This window comes from Rhinopithecus bieti, unplaced genomic scaffold, assembly GCF_001698545.2.
Source record: "Rhinopithecus bieti isolate Rb0 unplaced genomic scaffold, ASM169854v2 scaffold_1618, whole genome shotgun sequence".
Lineage (NCBI taxonomy): Eukaryota > Metazoa > Chordata > Mammalia > Primates > Cercopithecidae > Rhinopithecus > Rhinopithecus bieti.
The window spans coordinates 329236-343591 of record NW_016803937.1 but is presented as its reverse complement, the minus strand read 5'-3'; the positions used below and the strand labels follow the sequence as shown (position 1 = coordinate 343591).

The following is a 14356-nucleotide window of genomic DNA, read 5'->3' as shown; positions in this document are numbered from 1 at the left end:
CGAGGTTTCTGTTGTCAGGCTTGGTTCCAGACAGGACCTGGCTGGTGGTGACTCGATGGCATCCATCCTTACGATGCTCAAAGGAGGAACTTTTACCACCGTGAAGGAACCACCAGCAGGTAAACCGCGCCTCCCCTGGGGGCCACAGTTCAGACGCCTTTGAAAATCTGTTTCCTACACTTCGCAAACTCCCGCGTTTCTCTTAACTTTTTCTTTTTTATTTGGCAAACATCTCTTCTTTATTACCATCAGGAATATTATTTGGACCTCTGCAAAGACTATATACATTCACATTAACGTACACTCTCGGCTTCGGGCCTCTCGCGGGCCGTTCACGGCCGCTTCAGTAGCTGGGTCACTCGGGTATTGCACTGAGTTCCTGGAACTCCTGAGAGCCACGCACACAGATGCCAGGCGGTGGGCCGCGCCTGCTGTTGTCTGTCCTTGCACTTGGTGCAAGCGTGAATTTCTTTATCCCTTTATTTCCTTCTTGAAATCGCGGAGGGAGTTGAGAGGAGTGGAGGGAGGATGGGCAGGGCTGGAAGGTGGGAGGGAGCATGTCTGATAGAAAATGTCACCGAGACACACCCCAGGGCCAGAGGCAAACGCATCTGAGGGGTGGCAGGGCAGGAGCACCAGGGCTATGTACATGGTCAGGGTCCTTCCTGGGGAGGAGGCAGAGGGCTGCTTTTGTTTGTAGTTTTTTTGTTTTGTTTTTCTGCAAAAGTTTGGAAGACAGGGGAGTAGCTGCAGTGAGACGCTGGGGTGGGGGCGATGGGGCCGGGAGAGGTTGGAGGCGCGGAGAGGAGAGAGGTAGAGGAGGACGGGCTGGCTGAGAAGCCATGTTTCAGGGAGCCCTGCTGGCTCCGCGTGCTTGAAAAGCAGTCGAGAATCAACCCAAAAGATTGTCACAGTTTTGTTTCGGAATTATGCTCTCTCTGGGAAGACAATTTTAGCACTTTTTTTCCACAAGTGGAAAAAGGAAATATGAAACGTCACAGGGGCGTGAGGACAGACGGCGTGTCCTTCCCTACACACGTGGAGACGCAGGCCGCGGCGACGGCACACAGACCGCGCACACGCGGCGGACGCACCGACGCCTACGCGGAAGGGAACAAAAGTCGCTTCTCACTGGGCACCAACCCTCTGCACCCCAATATCCCGACACCCACAGACAAACCCAAGAGCAAGGAAAACAGTGAAAAACATACTTTGGCAGTGACAAATTTTGGACTTTGATTTCTTGTGTTTGCTTTTTTGGATTTCCTTTGGAGCAGAGGTGTGTCCGGTATCCTTGGCTGGCTAGCTAGCAAGGTAGTTCACAAGTATGCTTCCTTTGCTTTTGTAAAAAAACTTTTTGGATTTTTACTTAAAGCCAAAGAGTTTAACATTACAGGAAAAAAAAAAATCTGAAACCAAAATGCTTCTTGAGTCAGAAATTGAAATCTTTCCTCCCGTCTTTGCCAATCAGCCTCACGCCCCTGGGGGAGGGGCACAGCTGGGTTCAGATCTCCGGCTATAAAATCACAGTTTTCTTTCTCCCTCGTTAATCAGGAGGGGGAGAACCCCCAGAGTTTTCTTTGTCCATTTCTGAGTAACTCTTTTGCCAACAAACAAAACCCCCCAAAATTCTTTGCTGAAAATATAAGCCACCAATTAGATTTTTTCATTGAAGAGAAAGTGTGTGCTAGTCAGAGAGAGAGAGGATAGAGAAGACAGAGGGGGACAGACAGAGAGGAAAAGAGAGAGAGGCGGGCAGAGCTGCCGCGCCCGCGGCATCCGCTCCGCTGTCTAAAGCTCACTGAGGCTTCTGAGGATGCTTGAAGAGAGGTTGTCAAGAGGTCTCCGTGCAGAATCATTAGGTAGCTGAGGCAGGTGCATTGAATGCGGTTTTGTTGGTTCTGTGTCTTCTTTTGGAGAGGGGCAGTAGCAGCAGTGACTCTAATTGGTCGGCTTCCCCAGGCCAGGCGGGCGCAGCGTCTGGCCGGCCGGGCATCAGGGGCCACAGCATTTGGCGGGCCCGGAGCTGGGTGGGGTCGGCACGGTGCTGTGTCCAGCAGGCTGGGGTCTGGTGGGGTCAGCGGGGCACGGCATCCAGCGGGCCAGGCGGGCTGGGGGAGCCGGGGCGAGAAGGCCCCGCAGAGCCGGCTTCGCTGGGGCTGGCAGCACCCACAGGCAGGGAGGGGCCCAGGCCGTGGGCGGCTTCGGGCGGTCCAGGCACCGGGTCGGCCACCACGGCCGCAGGGCCCTGCAGGCTCTGGCCACACACGTGGTGGTGCTTCTCCCAGTCCCGATGCTGGCAGAAGGACCCGCAGTAGCGTGCCGCATTGCAGCCGCTGCACGTCTCACTGGCTTTCCGTCCGCAGTTCCAGCAGCTCTGGGTGGGGGCAGAGGGGCCAGTCAGGGCTGGGTCCGGTCACCCAAATCCCCAACACATGCTCCAGCCAAGCCACTCAGACCCAGCACGTCATCAACAGGTGAGAAGAGAGAAACTCTAAAGCCCCACAGCCCTCGGGCCATTCCCCAGATACAGCCACTCACTGGGCCATTTTGGGGGACAGCGTCCTACTACTGTGTCTCACACTCCAGCTCACCCAGACAGGTTTGTGCTGTGCTAACTCAACGATGACCCCTGCCTCCTCTCCGGGAAGCCCTCCTGAGCTCACCAGGCTCCAAAACCGAAGGGCATGGTCCCAGCATAATTGAGGTTGCTGAGATCTCACCATCTGCCTCTGCTGCATACCCCCCAACCCGTCTCCCTCCCCACCTCTGCCCCATCCCCGCCTCTGCTGCACCCCCCCACCTCTGCCCCCACCCTGTGGTGGGTTCTGCTCCCTTCCCGTAGGGTGAGTTGTGCCCCAGGCATCCCTGTGGGCAGAGGGGGTCACGGATGCCACACAAAGCCCGAGCATGTTTCTTCTTGGGGAGGGGCTGGATCTCTCACAGAGACGGCTGAGCTGTGGGGTGGGAAGCCCAAACCTGCCCCAGGGGAGAAGCCCAGGGCCCTCTGTGGCCTCCAAAGCCTCTGGTGCCACCTCCCACCTCCCCTCCCCTCACTGCCACAGCAGCAGCAGCCTTCCTGCGGAAGGCATGGTGCCCGCTCCAGGCCCTGGCCCCTGCCAGTCCCTCCGCTGGGCCTGCTCCCCCAATGCCTGCGCAGCCAGCTTAATTCCTCCCGGCCTCTGCTCAGGTGTCACCTGCCATGAGGCCTCCACGGCCCCACTCCCCACACACTTCCGCCCCCAGAAACGGCGTGCCCGCCTCACTTCTGCCCGCCTCGCTTCTGCCCGCCTCGCTTCTGCCCGCCTCGCTTCTGCCCGCCTCGCTTCTGCCCGCCTCGCTTCTGCTTTTGGTGTTTCTTTCTCTGTGCCCACTCAAGTGCCAGCTCTGTGAGAGTTTTGCCGGTGGTGTTCTAGCTTCTCCCCAGCCGAGAGCATGTGTGGAAAGGGCTGGTGCAGAGACCCCTGCATCGATGGGGCTCCATCTTCTCCCACCCAGGGGCTGGCCCAGGCACAGATGCACACAGGGCCTTTGGACAGAGATCTGCCCTGTCTCAAGGGACAGTCCTGGGGCTCCCTGGAAAGGGTCTCTCCCTCTCCCCTCTTTGTGGACAAGGCAGAAAAGGGTTGCAGAGGGTCCTCTGCCCCCACCTGCCTCCCAGGTGCACAGGCACAAGCAGGGTAGCTCTCAGGCCTGCCGTGTGCACCGGAGGGAGCTGGGCGCCTCAGACGCCACCTGGGGCCCTCACAGCTCTCCTGGATCCTCCTGCTCTCACAGGCTAAAGAACAGGGATTTCAGGCCAGGCATGGTGGCTTACGCCTGTCATCCCAGCACTTTGGGAGGCCGAAGCGGGTGGATCATCTGAGGTCAGGAGTTTGAGACCAGCCTGGCCAACATGGCAAAACCCCGTCTCTACTAAAAATACAAAAATTAGCCAGGTGTGGTGGCGGGCACCTGTAATCCCAGCTACTCAGGAGGCTGAGGCAGGAGAATCGCTTGAACCCGGGAGGCGGAGGTTGTAATGAGCCAAGATCGTGCCACTGCACTCCAGCCTGGGCAGCAAGAGCGAAACTCCAACTCAGCATCAGCCAACCTGGGCTTGAGTCCTGGCCCCACCACTTCCCAAGGCCGTGACCTCAGACAAGCTGCCAACCTTCCTGAGCCCTCAGTTTCTGGATCTACAGAACGGGGACACCCATAGGACGTCTCACCAAACCATGTGAAATCTGTGTTGATAAGCACAGCGTGGGCAGGGACGGCGTGCCTGCTGCAGGACGCCCGTGATAACTGTGCTGATGCCATGTGGAGGCTCAGAATCCTCACGGGGGTGGCGTGGGACCACACGGGAGCGAGACGGGAAGGGTGTCAGCGTGGCCGGGTGGCCCTACCTCGCTGGAGTCCTCCTGCTGGTTGACGACCGTCAGGGCGTCCTCGGAGGCCTGCCGCTTCGCCTCGGCCAGGGCCCGCTCCATCTTGGCACGCTCCGTCGTGATGAGCTCGTGCGCTTTGCGCTCCGCGTCTGACACGGCTTTTTGCAGCTCTGACATGGCCTGCCGCTTCACCTCGTTCACGGCCTCTTCTGCAAAGGACATGGGCAGGGCTGGCGGTCACATGGGCCATCCCAGACGGGTCTTTGGACTTCCTACGCCCACAACCTGGGGACAAGGGCTATGTGCAGCTGAACACACGTAGCATCTGTGCACACACAGGCACACGTTGATGGCCCTCATGCCTATGCGGACAAGTACATGCAAATACACGCAGGCATCCCAGGCATGTGTGTGCAAAGCTGGGTCATGCGGCGAGCACGTGGGGAGCTTTTCAAAGCTTGCTCCCCAGGCGCTGCACCCCTGCAGGGCAATGGCGAGTCCTACCCCAGGGTCTGGTCAGCCAGGGGCGCACCCGGAACCTGCATTCCTAATGCGTGCCAGGGGAGCTGCTGCTGCTGCTCCAGGAACCGTACCTGAGGCGCTCGGATAACTCTGCTGTTCCGCCTTCACCACTGGCCCCACCCAGACGCAGCCCAGGAAGCCCCCTCCTCCAGGGCTCTGTGCTGTCACCCCAGACCCTGCTCTGTTATCCTCACTGCACTTGCCATCCTTTAACCTAGCTGGCCTCAGAAGACCACGCTCCCTGACCCCATTGTTTGATCCTGATGTGTGCTAAGGTGGGGCAGGCTCAGAGCAGCTCCAGGGAGAACCGCCCGCCCAGTTGGAGAGGCCAGGTTTCAACTCCATCACTAAAAGAGACCCTAAGACCAGCTGGAGACCCTGGTACCGCTGCCTAACCCCAACCACGACCCCAACCCCAACCCTAACCTTAACCCCAACCCCAACCCCAACCCTAACCTTAACCCCAACCCCAACCCTAATCTTAACCCCTCTCGCTACCCACAGATCCAGCTCTGCCCCAGCCCCTCCCCCACCTCTGGTCCCCACAGCATAAGCACATGTCCCCACAGCCTTGCCCAGCGCCCAGCTCCACGTCTGCCCATGTTCTGACTCTGTTCTGCCCAGACTCTGACCCCGCGTGCCTGACGCGCCCAGGCTCTGAGTGTGTGTACTTCTGCATGCCCTCCTGGGTGTGCAGGGCTGGGACCCACTTTATTCTGCTGGGCGCCCACCGGTCCGTTTCCTGGTAGGCACAGGTAGCAGCTGTCCTGCCCTGAGTGTGGATCTACTCTGACCGCGCTGTGAGCCACGCAGCGGAATGCATAAAGCCCCACAGCCTGAGCCCCCACATGGAGACAGAAGCTCCTCATAGCTGAGCTGCTGAGGGGCATCTGGGGCCCTGGCCTCCCACAGCACGGCTCGCCGGGCAGCCCCACTCACCAGCACCGCTCGCCGGGCAGCCCCACTCACCAGCCTTCCTCCAGATGTCCTCGGGCATGTAGCCGGTGAGGGTCCTTGGCAGGAACTCCCGGGGCACGTCTGAAACAGGGGCCAGTGTCACACAGGATGGGCCATGCAGCTGCCTCTCCCCACCCTGGCTGGGCCCTGAGTGCAGGGAATGAGCGTGCGCGTCCCTGGGGAGGGCCCAGGTACCCCTGGACAAGGTCTTGCTCAGTCGCCAGGCACCCAGGGCGGTGCCCGGGCATGGGGGGGCACTGGAGCTGTGGACCTCGGACTCGGCTGGGAGCCGTGTGTGTCCTGGGCTTCTCCTGGTTTCAGTATTCATCACTGAGGCGGAGGAGCAGAGACCCTCAGGGCCTCCCAGCTCAGCCTCCGGCCCACCGGACGCCCTGAGCTCCAGGCTCCTGGGAGACCAAGCAGTTTCTGTACAAAGTGAAAAGGTGCCTCTTTCTCAAGTGAAACTGTTTGCCTGGCGTTTCATTGCATTGCCTGCCTGACAGCTCCCAGGTGTCTGCTCCCTCCCCACCCACCCGCCACACACCTAGCTGACACCCTTCAGGGCCGGCGGAGCTGCTGCGGGGCCGGGCCGTGGCGGGACTGGGGCCCTTCTTCGTGTCCTCCGTGTCGCTGCAGCGCCGTGCCCAGTGGTTGAGCTCCTCGCGGTCGGCCTCCTGGCACCTGCGCAGCACCGTGAGCGAGCGCCGGGTCTTCTCCACCATGTCCATGATGCAGTTCAGGAGCTGGGGCAGGCGGATGGGCGGGGCAGAGTGCTTCAGCACCTCGGAGGGACCGGGCGCACGGGACACTCCCTGTGCTGCCCACTCGGCCAGAGCCCTGGACAGGATGGGTGCTCGACCAGCCCACTGCCCACGAGGACAAGGGGTGAGGGAGGGCCCACCTCTACCGCTCGGAACTATGGGTCCCTAGCCTGGGACTGCCGGGCGCCTGGGGTACCAGACTCACACAGGACACATGCTTAGACGCACACAGGAGTTTATGATTCTCCTTTTTTTTTTGAGACGGAGTCTGACTGTCACCCAGGCTGGAGTGCAGTGGCACGATCTCGGCTCACTGCAAGCTCTGCCTCCCGGGTTCACGCCATTCTCATGCCTCAGCCTCCTGAGCAGCTGGGACTACAGGCGCCTGCCACTGCGCCCAGCTAATGTTTTGTATTTTTTAGTAGAGACGGGGTTTCACCGTGTTAGCCAGGATGGTCTTGATCTCCTGACCTCGTGATCCGCCTGCCTCGGCCTCCCAAAGTGCTGGGATTACAGGCATGAGCCACCACGCCCGGCATGATTCTCCTTTTAACCCGCTCGGGCGGCTCTGCCTCAGGGACCTGGCTTTCTGCCTGGGCTCCCCTTCTAAAAGGACGAGGGTGAGGGATGAGGCTGACAACAGTGCTGGGAGGGGTTCTGGCCCTGAGCCCGGCGACCCCTCCTTGGACGTGCTGCGGGATGGGGGGGTGGGTTCTCACGAGCCCAGTTCCAGGACCGTCCCCTAACATGTCCTACCTCAAAGAGGTCTCAGCACTGCTTTCCCCCCACACTTCTTGTTAAGACTCAGGATAGACTCTGGGACAAGCTAGTGAGCAGAAAGTGGAGGGAAGGCAAGGCCCGCCATGATGGTTTTAGGAATCCTCCTCCCTGTGCCTCTCGCGATGCCTTGCACCAGACACGATGCCTGCGCTGACAGTGGGGAGGGGGGCTCAGGTGAAGGACACAGCAGCTGGGCAGGGATGGGGCAGGCCACACAGGCAGGAGCTCAGGGGCACCCACACAGTCCTGCTGTCTCTAGCAGTCCCAGGCCCCATGGGGCAGAGCCCTGGCCATGTTTACATATGGGTGTAGCCATGCAGATATGGCTGTGTGTGGGTGTAGCTATGTATGCATGTGGTTGTGTGCGTGGTTGTGACTGTATGTGGGTGTGGTTGTGTGTGTGGCTCTGTGTGGGTGTGGTTGTGTGCATGGGTGTGGCTATCTGTGGGTGTGGCTGTATGGGTGGGCATGGCTTTGGGGTGTGGCTCTGTGTGGGTGTGGCTGTGTGACTTGCATGGGTGCGGCTGTGTGTGGGTGTGGCTGTGTGCATGGGCGTGGTTGTGGGCGTGGCTGTGTGGGTGTGGCAGTGTGTGGGTGTGGCAGTGTGTGGGTGTGGCTGTGTGCATGGGCGTGGTTGTGGGCGTGGCTGTGGGGGGTGTGGCAGTGTGCAGGTGTGGCTGTGTGCATGGGTGTGGCTGTGTATATGGGTGTGGTTGTGTGGGTGGGTGTGGCTGTGTGGCCGTGTATGTTCGTGTGGGTGGTGTGTGTGGGTGTGGCTGTTTGCATGAGTGTGGCTGTGTGGGTGGGTGTGGCCACATGGGTGTGGTGTGCACGTGGGTGTGGCTGTGGCTCTTTGGGCGTGGCTGTGGATGGCTGTGCATGTGTGTGGCTGTGTGTGGGCGTGACTGTGTGGGCGTGACTGGGTGGGCATGGCTGTGTGCGGGCATGGCTGTGTGCATGGGTGTGGCTGTGGCTGTGTGGGCGTGGCTGTGTGGGCGTGGCTGTGTGGACACTCACGTTGTTGAGGTGCTTCCACTCTTCTGCCCACTCACGCTCTGTGAGCTTGTGGTCGATCACTTCTTCCTGCCGGGACCCAGGCACCACTGTGGATGGGGGAAGTGCATGCTTAGGTCCCACCCACAGCCAGGCTCCGCCCTATTCTCCCAGACCCCGCCCTCTGCTCCCAGGCCCCACCCATGGGCTGTGCCCACTGGGGACTACGGACAGGGTAACGGAAGGGCTGGTTGACTCGGTGAACGCGGAGGATGCCTGGGTTACTGAGCTGCCTGGGCCTCTGGGCCGACTGCTCTTCCCCTGCAACCTGGTACACGCCTCCAAGGGAGGGTCCAGTCTCAGTCCTGCACCTGAGGAAACTAAGCCTGGTTAAGAGCGGTGGAGGTGGGGTGTGGACCGAGGCTGGCTGGAGCTGGAGCACTGTCCTCAGCCACTGTCTGGGAAGGCCTTGTTAGACTAAGCGTGGCCTGAGGATGCCTCAGTGCCAAGTCACACCATGACCTGGACCTGCCTTAGCCGGTGAACCAACGGGTAACCTCGCTGGGAGGAGCTGGTCTGAGTCATTCACAGCAGCCCTCTGCGGTCACCCGCAGGCGCCCACGACTCAACATGAGGCCACGCCAAGCAACATGCAACCCTGCCGCCTCGGCACCCGCCTCCTGTCTCTGCCTGTGAACACCACCAGCCATGCGGAGGCCGGGGCTCTCGGAGCGCGCTGGCTCTGAGGCCTGTCCTATTCGGGGATTGTTCTTTGCTTAAACTCTGTTCAATGCAGCGTGTCTCAGGTTTTCCCTTTTGACAGGCTCCAGGACTGAAGCCGCAGGGGCCACTCCCACAGGTCACCAGAAACTAAGATGTGAGTGACGCCCAGCAGTGGCTGACCCCTTTCGTGGTGGCTGGGCCCATGGGAGATATGAGTGACGCCTGGCAGTGGCCGACTCTTTCGTGGTGGCTGCACCCACGGGAGACGTGAGTGACGCCTGGCAGTGGCCGACTCTTTCGTGGTGGCTGCACCCACGGGAGATGTGAGTGATGCCTGGCAGTGGCCGACTCTTTCGTGGTGGCTGCACCCACGGGAGATATGAGTGATGCCTGGCAGTGGCCGACTCTTTCGTGGTGGCTGCACCCACGGGAGATATGAGTGATGCCTGGCAGTGGCCGACTCTTTCGTGGTGGCTGCACCCACGGGAGATATGAGTGATGCCTGGCAGTGGCCGACTCTTTCGTGGTGGCTGTGCCCACGGCTTCTGGAGACATCAGAGGCTTCCAGGCCCCACTGTTTTCTGCATTCGGCCATGGCTCATGCTTCCCGGGGCTGAGGTCTCCCTCTTTGGACCCTTTTCAGCCCCTAAAGATATCCTAGCCCCTGAACCTGAAATGGCTCCCCCAAATTGCAGAGGAGGTGAGGAGGTGGCAGCCACAGCTCAAAGTCACCACCCTGCTCTGCCGCCTGTGAAGCTGCAGCCGGCACCAACACCCCAACCAAAATAGTGGCTGAGATGTGCCCGACAGCTGGCGTTTATTTTTGTATTAGCAGAAGCGGGTGGGAGTCAGCACCTGCCCGGCCCGGCTGCAGCATGCCAGACGCCGTCACCTGCTGCCTGGGCCCAGGCCCTGGAACCTTCCGCAAGGTGGGGGCTGGGAAATGGCCTTGTGCAGGGCAAGGCCTCTGCTGACCCGGCTGCTGGGCCCCCACCGTGCCCTGGGTCTCTGTTTCAGCATGGCAGACTGGAGGCCTCCCTGCAGCCTGTCCTGGAGGGCTCCTGGGGTGGGGCTGGGCCTAACCATCTCTGGGTCCTCAGCACAGAGGCCATCAAAAAGTCAGACAGGCTGGGCTATGAGACTGTGGGTGCATTATGTGTGCTCTCAGGCTCCAGTCTCCTCATCTGTGGTATGGGGGTGCTGACGCTACCCTGCTGACGGGCTCAGGAACGAGTGAAGTGTAAAATGCACCGAGACTCCATGCCCACTTCTCTGTTATCCATGCCCGTCAGGCCTCAGGCCAAGACTCCGTGCCCACCTCTCTGTTATCTACACCAGCCAGGCCTCACTCTGAGTCTCCATGCCCACCATCTGCTCTAGATACCAGCCAGGCCTCACGGCAGCCCTTGCTGGACTCTGCATTAACTCCCCCGGGCCTTGGACTCTGAGAGGTGGGACTCTGGTCTGACCCAGCTGACAGAGGAGGAAACTGAGATGCAGAGCCATGTGACCCGCCTGCAGGTGCACTGTGGGAATCGCCAAACTCGGATGAGAACCACGTGGGCAGCTCCAGGCCCGAGGCTGCACACCCCAGGGGAACAGGTGGGCTCAGGGCCCAGGACAGGCCCCTCTGCAGCCACCACCCTGCCCCGGGGGGGACAGGACCCTCCTGGCCCCGAATGGTGCCAGGCAAGGGGGACGGGGTCTCCTGAGTTCGGGTGCACACAGCTGCCCGTGGTGCCTTGCGCCCACATGCTCAGGTGTACACATGTGGGCACACGTGTGCTCCTGTAACATGCATCCACACTTCTGCCCCATCACACTGTTCACCAAGTGGCCGATGGCGCTCTCGCAGCTCCCGGGGGTCCGCATGGCGGTAGGCGTCTCGAAAGTGGTGGGCCATGGCGATGTCCTCCAGGCGGTAGTGCAGTGGCGTGGGCTGCGGGGGCCCGTTGCTGGGGCTGTAGCGCTGGGCAGGGTTCAGGGTGCATGGCCGTTTGCTGAGGTGCTCAGGGTGCAGCGGGTCACGGTCCAACCCGTTCTCTTTGGTCCTAGCCCAAGAGCAGGCGGGGTGGGGGCAGTGGATATAGCAGAGCCAGGGACGGAGGTGCAGGCGGGGTGAGAGGCAGACAGGTGTGGGCAGAGAGAAAGAGGACACGTAAGGGCGAGACAGAAACATGGAGCAAAACACCAGCCCTGGGAAGCCCAGCCTGGCACTCCCACTCGCCACCCCTCTCCCAGGGCCTATGCCAGCCTCAACCCCTGCTCGAGCTGTACTGGATCCTGAGGCCTGGTGGTCCAAGAGCCGGACTCGCTGCTCTGGGAATGAGGAGAGGGATACACCAGCCTCCCGTAACTGGAGACCACCCGCCCCCTGGGCAGCAGCAGCACAAGAGTATCTGGAGCAGCAGAGTGGGTCCAGCCCAGGCACCTGGGGACTCTGGACCCCTGGACGCTCGGGGTCCACACCCAGCACACAGGGGACAGCCGTCCTCCCACCAGCCTCCTCCCTGTCCTCCTAGGCTCCCCGGAGCATCTGAGTCTGCAGCCCACTGGGGTGTCTGCCCCTGCAGCCGCCAAGCCTGCTGGCCCTAGGATGCTTCGCCACGCTCCCTCAGCCTGAGTGGGCTGGCTGGGCCTACAGCCCCAGAGGAGGTTCCCTCTCTTACCGAGAGGGGAGCAGCGTGAGCCGCGTGGCCATGGTGCCCCCAGCCCAGATGCCCGGAGCCCACAGGTACCTGTCGGGCGTCCTCCTCTTGCCGTTCTCGTTGACTTCCAGCAGCAGCTCTGAGGAGTCGATGGGGAGGAGGCGCTGGCGTCCAGCAGGAGCTGCTCATGCTGGGCCAGGTACTGGGCAGGCGTCTGCTTCGCCAGGCGTGCACAGTGCAGGAGCTCCCGCTGCAGCAAGGGCAGGTTTGCCTGTAGGGTGGGGAAGGAGGGCCTGGGGGGCGTGCAGGGGTGCACAGCCCTGCTCAGGTCTGAGCAGAGGGGCCTGGGTTGGGTGGCTGAAAGCTCAACTTGACCTCAGGCCTCAAAGATTAGGTGCTCGACCTCTGTGGGCCTCAAGTTCCTTCCTAGCAGTGCCATGGGAGGGTGCCGTGGGAGAGTGGGCACCGAGGCTCGCAGGAGTGCCTCACCAGGGCCACACAGCGACGTGGGGCGTGTGGGGCTTGAGCCCAGATCCTGGACTCCCAGGCTGGGGCTTTTCCACTGCACCCAGCTCCCTCCCATGGCGCCGTCTGGAGAAGATGGTGCAGCAGATCACGGCTGGTCTTCCCCCCTGCACCCGCCCCGCCCAGCAGGCACCACATGACCGGGCACAGCTGGGGAAATGCAGGCTCAGAGAGGGGAGGCAGCCCCGGGTCTGCAGGCCCTCACACGAGGGAGCTGGGAGTGAAACCCGGCTGAGATTACGGGCAGTATGTCTGCTCCAGCCCTGATGGGAAACCCCTCAGAATCAGCTTCCCCTTCCCTTCCCGCTGGTTTCCAGCCTTGGCCTCAACGGATTGTGGACTTGGGAGGTGAACACCCATGTTCTGTGGCCGCGCTGCTCTGAGCACGTGGTGCTCAGTGATCCTCCAGCCTCGGTGAGGACAGCCTCAAGACCGGGCTCTGTGTTTGTGGGTAAGGACTCCGCAGCGTGCGGCCGAAGGACAGCCCAGTGTACAGGATTTGTGTGCAGACCCTGCCTTTGGCGCCTGTGAGTACTCGCGGCGCCCACCGCCTCCTCCCTGGCTCCAGGCTGGCACCGCTGGGCCGCAAGCTGTGCTCTCAAAGTCTTCCCAGAGCTGCCGCGGGAGGGCGGACAGGCTGGACCCTGAGCGTGCTGGACCAGGGCCCAGCAGCAGGCCACTTGGGAGGGCCAGCGGTTCTAAGCATTTGTAAATAAATACAATTCCCCAACTTTCTCATGCGTTTCAAAGCTGCCACGCCGCCTTCTCCCGCCAGCGCCTCCCCTTCCCCATGAGTGCTTCCACCAGGCCCTCGAGCAGTGCCGGCTGCCGGCCTGTTTTCTCTTTGGATAGCTGAACAGGGGCCAACCAGCCATCTGTCGAGCACATTAGGAGCATGAGCTGGGAAACGAGGTCCCGGGAGGTCTGAGGAGCCAAACATCCTCCCTCCCTCATCAGCCCCTCCCCAGGGGCCTCCCCTTGGCCCATTCGGGAACCGGCTGGTCACGGTTAGGGCAGGGGAACATCTGGATCCCTGGCTGGCTGGGGCCGGCTGGGGCCAGCTGGGAGCTGGGGCAGTGGGTGGGGTTGCATCCCAGGCTTCTGGAAAGCCTGACCCTTGGGCCGCGTGTGGGGCAGGCTCAGAAGAGTGCAGGGGACCCAGGACTGGGCAACACCAGCGTGTGCGCCGGACGCATCGCCGCCCTCAGCCAGCAGGGAATGGCTCCCCAGGCCTGCAGAATGGGGTGGGGCCTGTGGGAGCCTCCTGCAAAGCCTCCTTCGAGGCAGTGTCCCCACTCTGTCCCCAGGAGTCCAGGGCACCCGGGAGGTGTCACCACTAAAATGCTACACAAACTGAGCTGGGCAAAATGCCCCAACCCCACTGCCGAATGGAGGCTCTGACTACAGAAGGCCCGAAGCTGCCCTCTGCACAGATGCGAACTCAGGCTGGGGACTGATGTTCGCAGCGATGGCAGTGGTGGCTGAGGCACTAGCTGAGCTACAAGGGCTTTCGCAGACTCCGCTGCTCTGCCAAGCACCCAGCTAAAGCCTCCCTGACCGTGGGCTCTGCCATAGAGACGCTGTGGCCTTGGGCTGGTCACTTAACCTCTCTGACCCTTGCTGTATCTGCAAACTGGCACTGTGGAGACCCTGGCCGAGACGGGCTCTGGCGAGCTCCGGGTAAATTAGCTCCGTCCTTTCCCACCGCCCTGTGCAGGGGTTCACCACCCCAGCTACGAGAGAGAGGACGCAAGCCAGGGCTGGGGTTCCAGCCAGGCAGGCCCCACCCTCTCCGGCCCCTTAGCCACCATTCCTGCCATTTCTAGGATGATGTCTCCAAGGGCTGCGTGAGGGTGCCCCACACTGGGCCTGGGGGGCTATGGATGTCTCAGGAAGGTGCTACCCCTCCCCTAGCCCAGGCTACAGTCAGGAACACCGAGGTCGAAGGGGCTGGCTGGGGTCACTCCCACTAGGCTCCTCCTGTCTGGCCTGGGAAGGTCGGGTTCCCCACTACACTTTGTGTCTGAAGGGGCTGCTGCCCTGTAGGGGTGTCGGCGGGGTGGGGATGGGTGGGCGG

The 14356-nt window shown here is 61.5% G+C and overlaps 1 protein-coding gene across 1 annotated transcript in view; it reads right to left on the bottom strand.

Moving 5' to 3' along the window:
* Positions 1-466: 466 nt before the first annotated feature.
* CBFA2T3 (CBFA2/RUNX1 partner transcriptional co-repressor 3) overlaps positions 467-14356 on the bottom strand; it is a 100841-nt gene continuing 86951 nt past the window's right edge. Inside the window, 8 exon segments of the mRNA XM_017859592.1 lie at positions 467-2377; positions 4389-4579; positions 5862-5930; positions 6394-6592; positions 8408-8493; positions 10937-11157; positions 11845-11911; positions 11914-12025. Coding sequence (XP_017715081.1) covers positions 2078-2377; positions 4389-4579; positions 5862-5930; positions 6394-6592; positions 8408-8493; positions 10937-11157; positions 11845-11911; positions 11914-12025 — 1245 coding nt within the window. The 3' untranslated portion in view covers positions 467-2077.